The sequence below is a fragment of the Nyctereutes procyonoides genome, unplaced genomic scaffold, assembly GCF_905146905.1.
Source record: "Nyctereutes procyonoides isolate TBG_1078 unplaced genomic scaffold, NYPRO_anot_genome, whole genome shotgun sequence".
Taxonomy (NCBI): domain Eukaryota; kingdom Metazoa; phylum Chordata; class Mammalia; order Carnivora; family Canidae; genus Nyctereutes; species Nyctereutes procyonoides.
In genome coordinates this window covers 47238121-47257099 of record NW_026575043.1, presented here as the reverse complement: position 1 = coordinate 47257099, position 18979 = coordinate 47238121, and the positions used below count along the sequence as shown (strand labels likewise).

Here is an 18979-nt window from a genome sequence, read left to right as displayed (position 1 = left end):
ACTGCAAGGAGATAAGGTTTAAGTGATAAAGGGCTGGGGAGCAAATAGTGTAGGATCTTGAAGATGATTAAGACTGACTTTCACTCTGAATGAAATGGGGATCCTTGGAGAGTTTCAAGCAGAGGAGTGACATGGTCTGACTTTCATTTTAATGAGATCATACTGGCTGTGGGCCGGTTGGGAGGATGGCGGTGGGGAGAGGTTAGATTAAAAGCAGAGAGTGGTGGTGGAGGTGAGAGGGGAAGCAGGAGCTCAGTTAGGAAGCTACTGCAATAGTCCCAACAGGAGGGCATCTGGGTGCTCAGTCCGTTAGGCATCTGCCTTCGGCTCAGGTCATGTTCTCGGAGTCTTGGGAAGGAGCCCCACATTGGACTCCCGGCTCAGCGGGGAGTCTGCATCTCCCTCTGCCCCCACCCCTTCCTGCTCATGCTCTCTCTCAAATAATTAAATAAAATCTTAAAAAAAAAAAAAAAAGTCCTACCAGGAGATCTGGCAGCTTGGATCAGGACGGTGGTGGTGAGGGTAGGGAGAAGTAGTATGATTTAACTTTTTTATTACGGAAAATTTCAAACATAAACAAAAGTGGAGTAACAAAAGGAACCTCTGTGTACCATCACACAGCTTCAACAACTATCCAACCGAGTAAGGAGAGTAAGGAAAGGGTTAAGGTATAGGCAGGGAGAGATAGGGGGCCCCTGACTAGGCTCTGAAACTATTCCTGGCAGGCAAAATCTCTAAGACAGAGTGAACAAGAGATAAGGGAATAGATCAGACCACCTGGCCCCGGATGTTAGGGACTGTTTTTCTTTGGAGGCTACATTGTAATCACAGAAAATGACCAGACCTTAAAGAAGGAAGTCATCAAGGGTTTTGTCATGGTCCTTGCTCAGACCAAGAGGGTAACAAGAATCTCAAGAGGGCATAAGCTTCCTAGCCAAGTTTGCAATAAAAGACTGGCCTTAAAAACCTTCAGTGGCAACCCATTCGGGACCCCTCTCAATCTAGAGAGCTTTTTCTTTTCTTGCTGTTCTCACCCTAATAAACTTTCACTGCACCTCCCCCTTCTGTGCCCGCGAGGTCCATTCTTCGACTCTGTGAGACAAGATCCCTGCAATCCTGCAACAGAACTGCAGACAATCTTTCAATTCGCATCCACATCTCCTCTCCGGTGTAATTTAAACGTGAATCCTAGATTTCACACCATTTCCCTGTGTCTACCTTGAATATAAACAGGTCCTGCTAATGGATAGAAGGTGATGTGAGACAAAGACTGGATTCAAGGACAACACAGAGGCTTTGACCTTGACAGCTGGAAAGATGGAATTGTCCTTACCTGAGACAGGAAAGACTGGGAAGGGCGCAGTGTAGAAACCTCTAAGCCTCGTATTCTCATCCGTAAAAGGGGAGGCAGCATTAATCCTACTCCACCTAACTTCTGGGGCGGCTGTGAGGATAGGAATCAAATGACATTATGTCAATAGACACGCTTGGTGTCAACACCTTGTTGATGCACGGAATTCTTAATTTACTGAGGCATAGAAAAAAAGAATTTTATTGAGCTGCGAAAACAGATCTTAGTCAACGCTTTTGGATACCCAACCTCACTCAGTGAGTAGCTGTTCATTCCATTTAGGCTGATGAAAAGTTATGGAAGAATTTGATTAAAAAGAAAACAACAACAACCAGGGCAGCCCGGGTGGCTCAGTGGTTTAGCACTGCCTTCGGCCCAGGGTGTGATCCTGGAGATCCGGGACCGAGTCCCGGGTCGGGCTCCCTGCATGGAGCCTGCTTCTCCCTCTGCCTGTGTCTCTGCCTCCCTCTCTCTGTCTCTCATGAATAAATAAAATCTTAAAAAAAAAAAAAAACAGGCAGGTTGGGGTGCCTGGGTGGCTCAGTCCATTAGGTGTCTGTCTTCAGCTCAGGTTGTGATCCCAGGGTCCTGGGATCAAGCCCCATGTCCAAGGCAGGGGGAAGCTGCTTCTCCCTCTCCTTTTATTCCTCTCCCTATTCCTCCTCCTCCTCCTCTCTCTCTTTCTCTCTCTTTTCTCTTGCTCACGCTATCTCTCAAATAAGTCTTTTTTATTTTTTTTTCAAATAAATCTTTTTAAAAAAGGGGGTTAGGTCTAACAGCACCCAGGCAGTATTTTGCCCTGGGGCTGTGTGAGCACTTTTGATTCTCTCTTGCTATGCATGGCTTCATTCTCTGTGTGGGGGGCTTTTCACTCATATGCAGACTTAAGCTTTGGCTGCTCTGCTCTGACTGCATTTCTTCTCAGACATTCACTCTCATAACTATACCAGGAACTGCTGTACTTGATCCCACCACCCAGGGCTCACAATCTGAGAGGCCAAGTAAAACCAGGAGATGGATTCTATGCTAGGTCAGCTGATCACTCTCGGTCCATTTAGGTTTGGACACATGAATGAAGCTATTGGGTAGGAGGACCCCGGCGAACGTGGGCAATTTCAAAGAATGAGACATAGGAGGGAGTATCCCAGACCATGTGGTCTCCAAAATGGCATTGGACTGAGACCCTCACAAAGACAATAGGGAAGAATTCAAAGTCATTCTTTGGTTCGTTCATTTATTCAGTTAGCATGTGCTGAACATGTGCACCAGGCAAGCAGCATTCTAGACTATGGGGACATAGGAATAAGGTACTTGTCAAGCCTCATTAGACCAGGTAGACTGATGACCCAACAAAGGAACACAATGAGGGTCCCAAGTGCTTTCACAGAAGTCCGAATCGGGTGTAGAAGCAGGAAGTGATGCAGTTGGCTATATGGGGCTTCTAGCAATGGTTCTCAAACTTGAGCATGCACTAGAATTACTTGGAAGGCTTGTTAAGATTGCTGATCAGTGAATCAGATTGCTGATTCACTCAGGTGAATCTGGGATAGTTGCTGAGAATTTTCATTTCTAAGATGTCCCCAGGTGATATGCTGATTCTGCTGGTCTGGGGTTCATGCTTGGAGAATGATGACTTAGAGCTTTGAGTTTTGAAAGATAGAAGCACAAGAGAAAGGGATGGTTGAGTCGGTCACCGTGTCATGATCAGGCATTTAGTACTCTGGAGCTGCATGAGTATGGGCACCTCTGGTGTGTTTTGTGAAGAGGAGAGACTGAGAAGCAAGCAAGGGCAAAATTGTCAAGGACCTTGAATGCCCAGCAAAAGAACTGGAACTTTATTCTATAGGTAATAGGAGCCATTGGAGGACATCATGCAGGGAAGGATAGATTCCTATTTATGCTTCTAAAAATCACAGTTGTCTGGGTAGAAAGGGGTAGGTGAGAGAACAGCGCCATAGAAGTCTACATCATGTAAAAGTCTGATCATGGGTAGTCCTGGGGACCTGTGGCTTCTCCTAATGAGTGTGATTGTGTCACAGTCTTTGATCTGTAGGTCTGAGAGGCTGCGGTGATTCCACAGTCTCCGATTCTGGAACTTTAGTATCTGATCCTCCACGTGAGGTCCTCCGGCTTCCTCAATCTTCTCTTTCAAGTCACGGATAGAGTCCTCAGGGTAGATGGCATAAGGTTTGCTCTGGCCACTAGAGTCCTTCACGAAGACCTGGATCTCAGAAGGGAAGGTCTCTAATACCCGGATGTTCACTTTAGAGAAGATCCCATAATGTGCAAGTGTCTGCTGGCTGCTGAGCAGCTGCCGTTCCCCTCCTGGCTCCTGGAAAGAGAGACGCTGCTGCCCGTAGAAGCCAAACGTCCTCTTGATCTCTGCTTTCATCTTCCAGATGGGACTGTGAGGGTCCACTGAGAATGTCTGGGGCTCCTCTCCTGCCTTTTTCACTAGCACCTGGACATTTCTTGCTGGCTAGTAGGGAAGGAGAAGCAGATAAGGATGTCAGGCACTGGGATATATGGTCAAGGATATTCATTGTAAGGTCCAAAGTCTGGAGCAGTCTAAAATTCTTTCAGTGGGGCAATGGTCATAAAAGAGAAGGTATTTTCCTACTTTCCTCTATTGGATCACAATATAGCTATTAATCCAGGGTGACCCGATGTTCCCACTGGTCTAGGGCAGTCCAGGTGTGTGTCCCTTGTTCTGGCATAAGTAGCATCACAACATTTCATGCTCAAAAATATCCTGGTTTGGACTTTCTGTTATATGGTCATACCCTTTTAGTTCTATAGGTGTGGATACAGAATTGTCTTTCTGATAATTGAGGAACCAAATCACCTAATAGTTTAAGTAAATAAAAGTAAAAAGGCAAAAAAAAAAAAAAGGTAAGATTACAGTTAGAATGTGCTAGTGTGCAGGTGGCGTATCTATCCATGGGAAGAGACGCAAGACATTGATCAGTGGATGTTGGGGAGAGGCTTGAGATGGGAGGGAAACTTATTTACTCACTTGCTTACTTCATTGATTTATTTTAAAAGATTTGATTTATTTATTTGAGAGAGAGTGTGAGATATCACAGAGGTAGAGGAAGAGGGAGAAGCAGCCTTGCTGCTGAGCAGGGAGCCTGATGTGGGGCTCCATTCCAGGACCCTGGGACCATGACCAGAGCCGAAGGCAGACATTTAACTGACTGAGCCACCCAGGCATCCCAGAAACTGACTTTGTGTGTTCTTTTTGAGGGTTTGATATTTCCTTTCCTAAAAATGTGTGCTACTTTTTCACAAAACAATATTTAAAAGATTTTGGCATTCCATGTGAACTTCGGGTAACATCTGCCCATAAAGGACCAGATGAAACTCTGAGGATTAAAGCAGAGTATGAAGGGGATGGCATTCCTACTGTATTTGTGGCAGTGGCAGGCAGAAGCAATGGTTTGGGACCAGTGATGTCTGGCAACACTGCATACTCAGTTATCAGCTGCCCTCCACTCACTCCAGACTGGGGAGCTCAGGATGTGTGGTCTTCTCTTCGACTACCCAGCGGTCTTGGCTGTTCGACCATACTTTCCCCAGAAGGATCAGCTCAGTTTGCTGCTCAGATATTTGGATTAAACAACCATTTGGTATGGGCTAAACTTTGAGCAAGTATATTGAACACATGGATTTCCTTGAAACAGGCTGACAAGAAAATCCAAAAGGGCAATTTATAAAACATCATTGCTTTTTTTTTTTGTAGAAAAACTATACATTTCTTGTTTAGTTTCAGAAAAAAAATCAAGATGAAAAGTTTTTAAATCAATCAAAATAATAAAATTTACTAGTGAATAAATGCTTCTCTAGATTCATGGGGAAAAAAAAAAAGAGTTGGAAGACTGTTCATGAATCTTGCCTCACAGTGGGGCAGAGTGGGGAAAGAGGTGGGATTGGGGGGAGTGGAGCTCCCAGTCTGTTGGACATGACAGCCAATGGGCCTGGGCTGGGTGGTGGGTCCTTCTCATCCACCATGAGGGAGCTGCTACAGATTTGCCTTTGATTTGCCTTGAGGCCAGCTTCAGAATTTCCCTGCAGGCTATGAAATGTGGGACTGGTAACGATTTGAGCTGATAGCAATGTCCTGGTCTCTGAACCCTGGATTCCTATGTGGTGTTCAGACCCAGGACTGCTGTGACAGTGTGGGAAAAGCCATGCACAAGGTAGCTGCGGGACTGGCATTGCTGTCTGCAGTGGAATCCTATGCTCCTTCCTGATTGCTTCTGGATACATCATTAAATCTCTCTCTCTCTCTCTTTTAAGGTTTTATTTGTTTATTCATGAGAGATACACAAAGAGAGGCAGAGACACAGGCAGAGGGAGAAGCAGGCTCCCTGCAGGGAGCCATTGCTTAACTCAATCCCAGGACCTTGGGATGATGATGGTCTAGGCCGAAGGCAGATGAGCGCTCAACCACTGAGCCACCCAGGCATTCCTCTCTTTTTTTTTTATTATTTTTTCCCTCTCTCTTTTTTAAATAAAGATTTTATTTATTCATTTGAGAGAGAGACAGAGAGAGAGAGAGAGAGAGACAAAGGGGGGGGAGGGAGAGAGAGATAGAAAATGCACACAACCAGGGGAGAAGGGCAGAGGGAGAAGCAGATCCCCACTGAGCAGGATCCTGAGATCATGACCAGAGCCAAAGGCAGAAGATGCCCAAACCACGTGCCCCAAATCTCTCTCTCTTTTTTTTTTAATATTTTTATTTTTATTTTTTAATTTTTATTTATTTATGGTAGTCACACAGAGAGAAAGAGAGAGGCAGAGACACAGGCAGAGGGAGAAGCAGGTTCCATGCACCGGGAGCCCGACGTGGGATTCGATCCTGGGTCTCCAGGATCGCGCCCTGGGCCAAAGGCAGGCGCTAAACTGCTACACCACCCAGGGATCCCTCTCTCTCTCTTTTTAAATAAGTTTATTTATTTTTTAGTAATCTCTACACCCAACATTGAGCTTGAACACAACTCTGAGATCAAGAGTCACATGCTCTTTGACTGAGCCAGCTTGGCACCTCTTAAATCTCTTTTTTTGACAGCAAGAAGTTGAGCTTTCAACAACCCATAATAGGGAATATGTTACCCCACAGGGGTATGTATGTATGTGATAAATTCTTTTGGTTATCTCTCAAATGGCTATAGAGCAGGGCAGAAACTGGCTGCCCATTTCACAGATGAAAGAACTGAGGCCCAGGGACTTGGAACAGAAGGGGAAAACTTGCACAGCTGGTTGGCTGGGACATCTCCATGGGCGGAGGGGGGGCGGTGACCTGTCCTGAGGTCTTAGAGGCACTATGGCAGAAGTTGAGGGGATTCATGGGGGGAGGGGCTGAAGGGAGGTCATCACTGAGTCATGACTGAGGGGTGGGGGTGATGGTACCTGTACGTGCCAGCCCTGGCTGGGGTCTTCAGTCCTGCAGCAGGCCTGTCTCAGGCAGCGAGCAGCCTCTTTGGCCACCAGATCCCATCTCTTTTTACTTCCCAGGTTGTTGGTAGGATCGGCTGGGTCCAAGATAACTGGTCTGGGAGAAAGAAAAGGAGTGGATCTCCATCACACTTAGGACTCTGGCCTCTGTAACTCAAGTATCTGGGACTTCCTGCAGCTAAAGCTCTTGGTTCATGATTAGAAGTGTAAGCTAAGTTGGCCCAATCAGAGTGAATCTCATGGATTCTGCTTAGAATGCTAGGGCAGGGGCGCCTGAGTGACTCATCTTTGGCTCAGGTCCTGATCCCCAGTCCCACATTGTGGGCTCCCTATAGGGAGCCTGCTTCTCCCTCTACCTGTATCTCTGCCTCTCTCACAGTCTCTCATGAATAAATAAAATCTTAAAAAGAAGAAAAAAGAATTCTAGGGGAAAGGTGCTTTCCCTCCTTTGGAGTGCAAAGGAGGAGTCCAGATGACAAGACTGGAACTGATGTCGTTATGTTAGCCTGAATTCAAAGGCAAAACCCAGGGGAGGGACAGGCTGAGTGATTTCACAGAATGGGACCCTGATGAAATAGTGACCATTTGTATCACACTATACCTGAAGCTTCATTTATCCTTGGACTTCTCAGTTACAAAAGCCAATAAATTCTCCTTAATTTAAAAACTATATGAGTTGGGTTTTTCCATTCCTGGCAGCTGAAATTAATGCAACCAACACACTCACCTGCATTCTTTCAACTGTTGTTTGATATGGATTCTGACAGTCTCATTTTGGAAATCATAGTACTTGGTCCAATATATGCAGATGTCTTCATAATCTAGGAGGAGTTCCATCACAGCTCTAAACCCTTCGTCCAGGTTGAAGTTGTCGCTTTTGTCTGTACCTATTTCCCAGGCGTAGATAGTCAATAGCTCAAATGCATATTTTGGGGGCAATGCTGCGTTTCGATATTTAGGTTTCAAGCACTTCAAGGTTGGGGAGAGAGGGAGAGAAGGAAAGAAGGAGGGAGGGAGAGAGAATGAATATGAGATGCTACCCTGGGAATTGAGAATTTACATGTCTCTCTATTTCCAGGTCCCAGTAATACTTTGTCAATTTCAGGAACATCTGGCTGGCTCAGGTGATAGAACATGGGACTCTTGATCTCAGGGTTGTGAGTTCAAGCCCCACGTTAGGTGTAGAGCTTGCATAAAAACAAACAAAAATAGTAAAGAAAAGAACTACTTTGTCAACTCTATTTTACATTTGGATTATATACCACATCCATGAAATTTGAAATGGGCCCAGCAGCCTGGTCTCTAGATAGATTATGTCCTGGTTTCTAGATGGATTACATCCTGCAGCCATCAAAATTTCAATGAAAGAGAAAATTGGAGCCTCTCATGGACCTTCTGGGCCTCATCAACCTATGTGGGTTTTTTTTTATTTTCAAAGATTTATTTACTTGAGAGAGCAAGGGAGAGAGCACACAAGCAGGGAGAGGGGGAGGGGCAGTGGGAGAAGCAGACCCCCCACCTAGCAGGGAGCCCCACAAGGGACCGGGTCCCAGGATCATGACCCGAGCCAAAGGCAGACATTTAATCGTTTGAGCCACCTGGAGGCCCCCATCTTTTTCTCTTAAAAAAAATGTTAGTATGTGCACGCCCTCCCTCTTGCCCCTGCACCCAGCCCTGTACCTGCAGATACCAGTGCTTCACCATCCGTAGGAGGTTCTTCAGCTTAACAGGGCAACTTTTCACAAAGTGCCTCTGCAACTCTGTGAAGCTTGGCGAGAACTCCCCTGGGGGGCCTCCACTGGTTATTAAATCTTCATAGATTTCTGGTGATGGTTTAAAGTCGGAGGAAAAATGTCCTGGGAGAGAAAAGGACCTGGTTCAAGAAAATCCATCCTTTGAGGAGAGGAATATGGGGAAAAAAACCTGCTAGGTATAGAGTGTTCATAAATTATCTCACACAGTCCTTACTACCGCATTCTTTTCCCCACTTTACCATAAAACAAGTGGAAGCTTACAGGGTTTGGGAACGCCCTCAGAAGTCACAGAGATTTTAAATAATTCACAGTGGCCAAAGACTTACCATGTGTCAGACACTGGGCTAAACTCATGGAATCCTTAGAACAGCTCCATGAAGTAGGTAAAATTAAGAGGAACTACAGGGAGTGCCAGTGTTTGTGGATCAAACACGGTCAAATATTGTCAATTTCCTATGGTTCAGCCTAATATTATCCCACTTAACAGGTTGGTACATTGAATCTTGGAGGTGTTAGATCTTGTCCAAGATCACAGTTAGTGAATCAAGCCAAAATTTAAAAATATTAAGGGTCCTGTTTTTTAAAATGATTGCCATCTAACTCCAAAGACCTTGACGTGCTCACTTGTCCTGGTGTTTCCCAGAGGGTCAGAGAAGAGACTCCTCCTTGGGTTGGGTGGGAATCCAGATGTCCCCTCTCTCCCCAACATGGGACATGGTAGCGCATGCATTTATGGAAGGACTGAACTCCCAGGTACAGCTCTAGTTGCAGCCCCCTAGAAAAAAAGCAAACTCTACTTTCTCCCCCCTGGTTTCTACTTTTCTAAACCTCCCCAAGTCCAGATCAGTGAAGGGTCCCTGACTAGCTTCCCTGGCCTCAAACCATCATTGTCTTTACCCAGAGCATCATAAGCTGGGAGCACATCCACTCCAATGACTTCACTGGTCTTTCTGGCCTGGACCTGGAAGGACAGGGAGCGGGGGACCCTGGTTGTCTCTTTCTGAGGGACGATGGTGATGCTGTAGGCCAGGTTCTTGCTATGCTGAATCAGTCTTTTCTTGATGAAGCTGATGATTGATCTGCGGTGTGCTGCTTGGTCTTGGAAGCTAGAGAAGCAGCTCAGGAATAAAACCAAGTCCACATCAGAGCTGTAGTTCAACGTTGTCCCCTTCCCAGAAGAGCCACCCTGTGGAGGACATTGATGTTGAAGCTCCACCTCCCTCAGGGCCTGGAGCTTTGAGGTCGGGGTGAAGCCAGCAGCACCCATGTTAGGCTGTTTACACGGATGCCAAAAGGAGCCTTTGGTCTCCTCCTCCCTACTGGTGGGGACTTTGCTGACCACATCTTTTAGTTGAGTTAGAAAAATTAAGTACATAATAAACTATTCAAAGGATATAAATGAAATGTAAAGTGCCATGGGCACCTCAGGCACCCATAGTTACCAGCTTCTTATAGATCATCCCAGAGATGCTTGATGCCTAAACACATGGTATCCAATATGGTAGCCAAGAGCTACATGTGGCTATTTCCATTTAAGTGGAATGAAATTTAAAAATTCAGTTTTGGGCAGCCCAGGTGGCTCAGCAGTTTAGCGCCGCCTTGAACCCAGGGCCTGATCCTGGAGACCCGGGATCGAGTCCCACATCAGGCTCCCTGCATGGAGCCTGCTTCTCGCTCTGCCTGTGTCTCTGCCTCTCTTTCTCTCTCTCTCTGTGTCTCTCATGAATAAATAAATGAAATCTTAAAAAAAAACCTTTATATAAAACAATAAAAAAATAAAAATTCAGTTTTTCAGCCATACTAGACTCACTTCAACTGCTCAACAGCCACCCACAGAGAGTGATGGGAAGAGCATGTATAGAACATTTCCATCACTAGGAAAGTTCTACTGGGCAGCTCTGGCAAGCATATTTTTACATACAAATTTTGTACATACATTTAGTGTGTATGCACAAATATATTTTTCAGACTTCATGTGTGCGCATGTGTGTTTATGCAGGGATGCTGGAAACCCTAGTGCATCGGCAGCAGGCATGTTCAGAGAATGAGTCCCAGGTGTAGCCTTGAAAGGTGCATCATAAATCTTTCCTCTTGAATAAGAAACAAGCAGGAGGGATCCCTGGGTGGCACAGTGGTTTAGCGCCTGCCTTTGGCCCAGGGCGCGTTCCTGGAGACCCGGGATCGAATCCCACGTCGGGCTCCCGGTGCATGGAGCCTGCTTCTCCCTCTGCCTATGTCTCTGCCTCTCTCTCTCTCTCTCTCTCTCTCTGACTATCATAAATAAATAAAAATTAAAAAAAAAAAAGAAAAAAGAAACAAGCAGGAAAAGGAATCTGAATGTTATGGACAAGCATACAAATCCAGGCACAAGGCGATGATGGGGATCCCCCACCAGAGGAGGACAGAGGATGGAAAGTCCTACCTGCCCTTAATTCATTTGCAAGCCATTGTCCTCTTGCCAGGTCCTTTCTGCCACTTAGTGCTGATGCACTTGGCAGAGGATGAACCAGAAAACCACATGTGCCTAGTATTTGGTCAAAAGAAATCTCAACAAGAAAAGCAGAGATTGAAGTGTAGAAAGGCAACCACTGGGGGTGTCTGGGTGGCTCAGTCGGTTGGGCATCTGCCTTCAGCTCAGGACATGACCCCGGGGTCCTGGGATCGAGTTCCACATCGGGCTCTCTGCTCACTGGGGACCCTGCTTCTCCCCCTTTTCCTCCCCCTGCTGGCGCTCTCAATCTCTTTCTCTCAAATAAATACATAAAATCTTTAAAAGAAAAAAAGAAAGGTAACCAATGTCCTGGGGAGTGCTTTTTTAAAGACTCTCACCCACATTTCAGTGGTTGTTGCTCTGCCTGCCATAGCACCTTCAACCTCTAAATCCTGGCAGTTCTGAGGGGTGGTCTCTGCTCCTTGTCTAAACAACCTGAAATGAACATGTCCTCTGAGGAAGGAGACCTGGAGGGCTCCTTCAGTAGGCAAAGAAGGGGGGTGGCCCTTCTCTGTCCCACATACAATAAGTTGATTTTATTTGGAAATAATTATAGATTTGCAGAAAGATAGTTTAGAGAGGTCGGCTGTGCTCTTCACCCAGTTTCCTCCCAATGGTCATGTCTTATGTAAATATAGCCAGCAAATCAACACCAATACACTGCACGTAGTGCTAAGACATTTTATCACATGTGTAGATTCCTGTAATCGCCACTGAAATCAAGATACAGAACAATTCGGGATCCCTGGGTGGCGCAGCGGTTTAGCGCCTGCCTTTGGCCCGGGGCGCAATCCTGGAGGCCCGGGATTGAATCCCACGTTGGGCTCCCGGTGCATGGAGCCTGCTTCTCCCTCTGCCTATGTCTCTGCCTCTCTCTCTCTCTCTCTCTGTGTGACTATCATAAATAAATAAAAAAAAAGATTTTATTTATTTATTCATGAGAAACACACACACACAGAGGCAGAGACACAGGCAGAGGGAGAAGCAGGCTTCATGCTGGGAGCCCGATGGGGGACTCGATCCTGGGACTCTAGGATCACGTCCTGGGTCGAAGGCTGGCACTAAACTGCTGAGCCACCAAGGGATCCCCATGTATGTGACGTTTTGAAGCTGGCTTGTCTATTTTCATTTAGCACAGCGCCCACCCCACCCCACCCCCCCTTTTTTTAAGTGGAGCCCAACAAAGGGCTTGAACTCACAACCCTGAGATCAGGACCTGAGCTGAGATCAAAAGGCAGTTAACTAAACTGATGGGCCACCCAGGCGCCCCTAGTACAGTGCTTTCGACATCCATGCAGTTCCACAAATTACTAGTTTGCTCTGCTGTAATCACCTTTCTTATAGGTTGTCTCTCGAGTTTTGACTTCAGTCCCCAATTTGTCTGCTTACTGTTTACTTTTCAGAGTTCTCAGATTCTTGCTTTTTGGTGTCTGTCCAGAGTTTTAGCTGCAATTTGTGTGTGAGAGAGTTTGTACTCCTTACTTCATCTTGGCTGGCACCAGAAATTACTAGCATTAATTTTTGAAAATCATGAGGGATTTTTGACTTCAGATTCCTATGCAACCTTAATTTTGGCACCAGCTTCCTTCACCCGATGAAACAGAATAGCAGGAAAAATAAGGAAGAATATGGATGTTAGTGGGTGGCAGTGATCAGGCCCAGCAAGAGACATCTTTGAAAAAGTTACTTCTGGTCCTAGAAGACTCTCCAGGCCACTCATAGTAGGAAATCCAATGAAATCAGTACATCAAACTCAAGAAAATTACAGCACCCTCACCACAATAGAGATGAAACCTGAAATAGTAGATGCAATTAAGAAAGTCTAGTGCTCAACCATTTCCAGAAAGACAAAGAACTGTTGAATTATGTAACCTCTTCCTTCCTCTTCATATAGAAACAGAAACATTTGTTACAAACATGTGTCCTTTTGGCTATTGCTGGTTTACCAATGTTTATAGGGTGTTTAACTCCATAAATATTTGGCTCTAGGCATTTTTTAAAAATTTAAATTCAATCTGCCAGCACATAGTATAACATCCAGTGCTGGCTCTAGGCATTTTTGATAATAGTTGGACATAGTTATTGTAGGAGTATTTAAACTTCTAGAAATAAAGATCATTGAAAGAACAAGAGGAAAAGGAAAGTGATTTTTTTCCCTTCTCCAAATAGTCACCACTTGACATATACCCATAAAGGTGAGAATGGGAACTTCAAGACATGAGTATTTGAAGTAACATAAATGGCAGGTCTCCAATGGAAACACAGCATCTTCAAATCCATAGAAGAGCTTTATTTGGAACATATGTTAAAATACTTGAACACTTTCAAACTCATCCTTTAGAGACTATGCATCCCATTTCCGAGTCTGATGGGGACTTCCTTATTTGGTTTTAGGTCCTGAAAGCAAAGATACTCATGGAGCTCTATAGTAGCATACATTTCAATTACTCCAGGAAGTTCAGATATGTGGAAAAGCCAGAGCCCAGAAGCACAGAGTTTGTATCTTTTTAAGCAACTACAATAGTTTGTATTTCTTGAAATTCCATTTGGAAGCTCATGCTTTGCTGATGACACCTGAATCTTTTATTTAAAGATTCTTTGGGGTGCCTGGGTGGCTCAGTCAGTTGGGTGACCAACTGTTGATTTTGGTTCAGAGCATGATCTCGGGGTCATGGGATCGAGCCCTGTGTTGGGCTCTGCGCTCAAAAAGGTATTTGCTTGGTATTCTCTTGCAATTCTTTTTTTTTCTCTTGCAATTCTTTAAAGCTGCATATCCTTTCTTTGGCAGCCACAATGTTACAGAATTTGTGTCCCCTCAGGCCTGGGGTTCTTGGTCACACCATTTTGAAGAATGAAGAGGTAGACCAGACAAAGAATGGTGGGCAGCAAAGCAAAGTTTATTGAGCAATAGTGCAAAGCTCATGGAGAGGGAGGGGACCCAAGAGGTTGCCATTTTGGCATTCAAATCCACAGATTTTTATAAGCTCTTTTGCAGAACAATCTTGAGCATCCTGAGTGTGGGCCCTTTGTGGATTGGCCACTCACGTGTGCCACTCAGGGCTTTGATCATGCACCTGTATACCTATTGGGTTACTGTTCACGTGCTGATTGTCTTTTGGACATTTGGACACCAACTGTCTCAACTTGTGATAACGACCAATGGTTTATGGTTGTTTTGTTTCAGGATGTTTTGTAAAAGTCACTCCTGCAGAGACTGCTAGACGGGATGCTACTGTGGTGCTAAGATGTAAAACAGGATGCTAGTGTGGTTTTGTGTTAGCTGTCCTGGTTCCCTGTTTTCTTGTGGGGTACCCTGGCGCTGACTACCTAAATGTCCAATTAGTTCCTAACAATACCACCCCCCTCCATTAGGCTTGATTTATTTAATAATTAGATGTATGAAAATTAAGGGAAGCCTCACAAAACAAAGTCTGAGGCCAGAGGGCGAGGCCCTCAGGAAGAGTAGTGGAACTGAATGCCAAATAAAGGAACCATCAATTACAGACTCCCCAACAGAACTGTAAATAGGAAAGAAACCTCAATTATAGGCTCCAGGGTGCCTGGGTGGCTCAGTGGTTGAGCATCTGCCTTTGGCTCAGGTCATGATCCAGGGGTCCCAGGATGGAGTCCCACATTGGGCTCCCCATGTGGAGCTCGTTTCTCCCTCTGCCTATGTCTCTGCTTCTTTCTCTGTGTCTCTCATGAATAAATAAAATCTTAAAAAAAAATGCAGGCCCTAACATGAAAAGATGTACATTGCATTTTCTATAAGAAATTGACTACCCCAGCAATTCAGCCAATGAGAAAGTCTCATCACTCTGAATAGGCTTCCCTTCAAAATAATCTCTCCAACTTCCTCTTCCTTCTTCCTAAATTCCTCTTTTGTGTGTTGGACTTCCCTATGGTCTGGCCATAGCTGGCCTGTGCTGAGTTACCATTCTTTGTTATTCCTATTAAACTCATTTTGCCGGTAAAATAACTGGCTGGGGTTTTTTTTTTTTTTTTTTTTTTTTTGGTTAACAGATATCTTTCATCTAGCAAAAATTGGCAACACCTAGACCGATGATGATCAAGACACCTGATTTAGGGTGATATGTTAAAAGTTGAGTTACAATGTAGTACTTTCCAGGAAAAATCCCCGCAGAGACTGCTAGACAGGATGCTATTGTGGTGCTAAGGTGTAAAACAGATCGTGGTTTTGCCTTAGCTGTCCTAGTTCTAAGGCTATAAGTGAGTGTTGAATTACATGGTCAGCCCCTAAAAATCCATTAACCCATGAAATACTCATAATTGCTAGGTACATTCTAATACAACTAAATATAGTGCCATTTTAGAAAGAAAAATATAGATTATGACTATGAGGGTGCAGTAGGTTTTCTTTTTTCTTTTCTTTTTCTTTCTTTCTTTTTTTTTCTTTTTTTAAGATTTTACTTACTTATTCATAAGAGACTCAGAGAGAGAAAGGCAGAGACACAGGCAGAGGGAGAAGCAGGCTCCATGCAGGGAGCCTGGTGCAGAACTCGAACCTGGGACCCAAGGATCACACCCTGAGATGAAGGCAAATGCCCAATCGCTGGGCCACCCAGGTGTCCCAGTTTTCTTTTTTCTTTTAAAAAATATTTTAATTACCTGACAGAGAGGGAGCACAAGCAGGGGGAGCAGGAGAGGGAGAAACAGGCTTCCCACTGAGCATGGAGTCCGATGCCAGACTTGATCCCAGGACCCTGGGATCATGACCTGAGCCCAAGGTGGACGCCTAACTGACTGAGCCACTCAGATGCCCAGGTTTTCTTTTTTTAAAGATTTTTTTAGAGCGAGAGCAAGAGGCATGAGAAAGAGCACAAGTGGAGTGAGGGGCAGAGAGGTAGGGAGATGGAGGACTTGGAGCCGAGCCTAGAGCCCCAGTAGGGCTCTATCTCTTCACCTCCCGACCCTGAGATCATGACCTGAGTGGAAACAAAGCGTCCCATGCTTAACCAAATAAGATACCCAGGTGCCCTTACCGGTTTTCTTAAAAAAAGGAACAAAAGCATACATTTTGGAGAAGCCTGTTATAAATATTCCATCTGCCACCCTGGCGATCAGCTGGATCCCAAATTATCATCATCCTGATCATCCTCCTCCTTCGGATTGGTAGGATAAGTTACAGTTTAAAAGCACCTTCCCGGGCAGCCTGGGTGGCGCAGCGGTTTAGCACCGCCAGAGGCCTGGGGCGCAGCTCCCTGCGTGGAGGCTGCTTCTCCCTCTGCCTGTGTCTCTGCCTCTCTCTCTCTCTCTCTCTGTCTCTCATGAATAAATAAGTAAAATCTTAAAAAAAAATAATCATAGATAAAAAAAAAGATTAACTTGCATAAATAAATAAAAAAATCTTTGAGAAAAAAATAAAAGCACCTTCCCACAGTTTATCTCATTTATTCCTTAAAACGAGTCTGGGTAAGATACAGATGCAGTGAAATGCGGGGACACCTGCACCCCGATCTTTATGGCAGCAATGTCCACAATAGCCAAACTGTGGCGGGAGCCTCGGGGTCCATCGAGAGATGAATGGATAAAGACGATGTGGTCCACGGCTACAATGGAATATCACTCAGCCACGAGAAACGACAAATACCCACCATTTGCTCCGACGTGGACGGACCTGGAGGGACTATGCTGAGTGAAATAAGTCCACCGGAAAAGGACACACTTGATATGGTCTCATTCCTTTGGGGAATATAAAAACTACTGAAAGGGAACAAAGGGGATGGAGAAAATGAGGGGAAATATCAGTGAGGGCGACAAAACAGGACACACACCGAACTCTGGGAACTGAACAAGAGGTAGCGCAAGGGGAGGTGGGCGGGCGGCTGGGGCGACCGGGTGATGGGCACTGATGGGGGCACTTGGCGGGATGAGCACTGGGTGTTACGCTATATGCTGGTGGCAAATTGAACTTCAATACAAAAAAATAAAAATAAACCAAAAAACCCCGAGTCTGGGTGATAGAGGGGGATCCAGAGATGAAATGACCTGTCCTCCGGGGTCACATGCTCTCTAGGCCACAGGGCTGGGGTGCACCCCCACCCCCACCCCCACCCCGTCCCTGCTCACCTTCACCACCTTCAGCACCCTCACTTCCTGGTCTAGAACCAGCTCATCACGGAAGCACTGTTCCCGGAAGAAACGCTCGATTCTCTGCCAGGCATCCTTCACTTCCTCCTTCCAGTCCCCCTCGGGCTGGAGGCTCTGCTCCACGAAGGCAAGCAGCTGGTCTGCGGGGGTTTCATACAACCCCTGCAGGAGGGCCATCTCCCCCTGCCCGCCGCCCTCAGCAAGAACTCTCTCGGCGTCTGTCCCTGCCTTTTAAGGCGGCTAGACTAGCCTTGCTCCAGGGGCCGGGGCGCACTTTCTAGGTCTCCGCATGCTGCCTTTGGTCCTCAAATCTGCTTTTTTCAGGGAGTCGTTGCGGCTGCCGTCATTTGGAAACCGAAACTGTAATCTCGGTTCCGGGTTTAGACTGTGGGGGCTTGGGGGGGAGCAGCTCAGCGTGGAGCCAAGCGCCCTCTGGAGGTCACCCACGGAATCTCAGGGCGATCGTTTCCCGGCGTCCCGGAGCCGGCCTCCCCGCCTCCACGCCCACCTCCTGCAGCCTGGAGAGGAGACCTCGCCCCCGCCCCCACCCCCACCCTCACCCCCACCTCCACCCCCGCCCCCGCCGCGGGAGCAGGATTGTGTCTACCCGGGGGGTCAGGAGGTGCTGACGCCTGGGTGGGGGGGGGCGGGGCTTGGGCTGAGCCTGAGAGGTCCTGGGGCCAGGCCCAGGATGAACTGAGCTCTTTCTTTTCTTTTTTTAAATTTATTTATTCATGAGACTCCACAGAGAGAGGCAGAGACGTAGGCAGAGGGAGAAGTAGGCTCTTCGCGGGGCAGCCCCGGTGGCGCAGCGGTCTGGCGCCGCCTGCAGCCTGGGGTGTGATCCTGGAGACCCCGGGATCGAGTCCCACGTCGGGCTCCCTGCATGGACTCTGCTTCTCCCTCTGCCTGTGTCTCTGTGTCTCTGCCTCTCTCTCTGTGTCTATGAATAAATAAATAAAATCTTAAAAAAAAAAAAAAAAGAAGTAGGCTCCTCGCATTGGGAGCGCCATGTGGAATTCGATTCTGGAACCCGGGGATCACACCCTGACCCAAAGGCAGACGCTTAACCACTAAGAAACCCAGGTGTCCCTTGAGGTCTATTATTGCATCTTTGAGAAAATAGAACAGTTCATTTGCCCCTTCAGAAACACTGGGTTTTATTTGTTTTCCAAAGATGCCTTTTACATAGAACTCCTCCCATTTCCCTTATTTATCCTCCTCAATCCGTTTACTCACTTTCCTACATTCCTTGTGTCATCATGCTGGGTCTGAACTTGAAATGTCTTTTCTTATTTACAGATCACTTTGTTGTCATCATCTTTGCTAGCTTGGATTGTGATTTTTTTTTTAATTGAAGTCTTTTCTATAATTGAGTTGTAGTAGTTCTTTATATATTCTAGATACATGTTTCTTATCAGATACATGATTTTCTAATTTTTTCTCTACATTGTGGGTTATCTTTTTTACTTTTTAAATCATGCCCTTTGAATCACAAAAACTTTTAATTTTGCTATGTCCAATTTATGCATGATGGAGTCTTACGAGTTGAAAGTTATTTAGACCTTAAGTCACATCCTCATCAATATTTCAGTCCTATAAATTAAAAGTCAACTGTGAAAGGGTTAGGGAAAGATATAAATTAGTTCTAGATCAAAAAAAGCACCTTAGGGGGCACTTGGCTGGCTCAACTTTTAGAGCATGAGACTCTTGATTTTGGGATTGTGAGTTTGAGCCCCAAACTGGGTATAGAGATTACTTGGAAATAAAATCTTAAAAAAAAAAAAAAGTTCATCACGGACACATCATTCTTCT

At 45.7% G+C, this 18979-nt stretch overlaps 1 protein-coding gene across 4 annotated transcripts; it reads right to left on the bottom strand.

Moving 5' to 3' along the window:
• Positions 1 to 2574: 2574 nt before the first annotated feature.
• On the bottom strand, positions 2575 to 17691 carry LOC129507891 (2'-5'-oligoadenylate synthase-like protein 2). 4 transcript variants are annotated; one of them, XM_055322669.1, is made up of 7 exons: positions 17144 to 17278; positions 16669 to 16777; positions 9460 to 9748; positions 8489 to 8664; positions 7536 to 7777; positions 6764 to 6905; positions 2575 to 3830 (listed from the first exon to the last, which is right to left on the bottom strand). In XM_055322669.1, exons 2-7 carry the CDS (start codon positions 16669 to 16671, stop codon positions 3255 to 3257), a joined length of 1428 nt encoding a protein of 475 aa, XP_055178644.1. In that variant the 5' UTR covers positions 16672 to 16777; positions 17144 to 17278; the 3' UTR covers positions 2575 to 3254. The 4 variants fall into 4 exon arrangements, with proteins under 4 accessions (XP_055178644.1, XP_055178645.1, XP_055178643.1 ...); XM_055322670.1 differs by having other exon boundaries at positions 16669 to 16774; positions 17144 to 17215; XM_055322668.1 differs by having other exon boundaries at positions 16669 to 16756; positions 17144 to 17197.
• Between the last annotated feature and the right edge of the window lie 1288 nt (positions 17692 to 18979).

What these genes read in the sequence shown, in the direction of transcription:
- LOC129507891 (XM_055322667.1), bottom strand. Translation starts at nt 17,341, where the DNA reads ATGGCCCTCCTGCAGGGGTTGTATGAAACCCCCGCAGACCAGCTGCTT. An exon ending in GGGTGCTGAAGGTGGTGAAG is followed by an intron (nt 9,749 to 17,143) that starts GTGAGCAGGGAC and finishes TGTCCTCCACAG; the next exon opens with GGTGGCTCTTCTGGGAAGGG. An exon ending in CCCAGCTTATGATGCTCTGG is followed by an intron (nt 8,665 to 9,459) that starts GTAAAGACAATG and finishes TTTCTCTCCCAG; the next exon opens with GACATTTTTCCTCCGACTTT.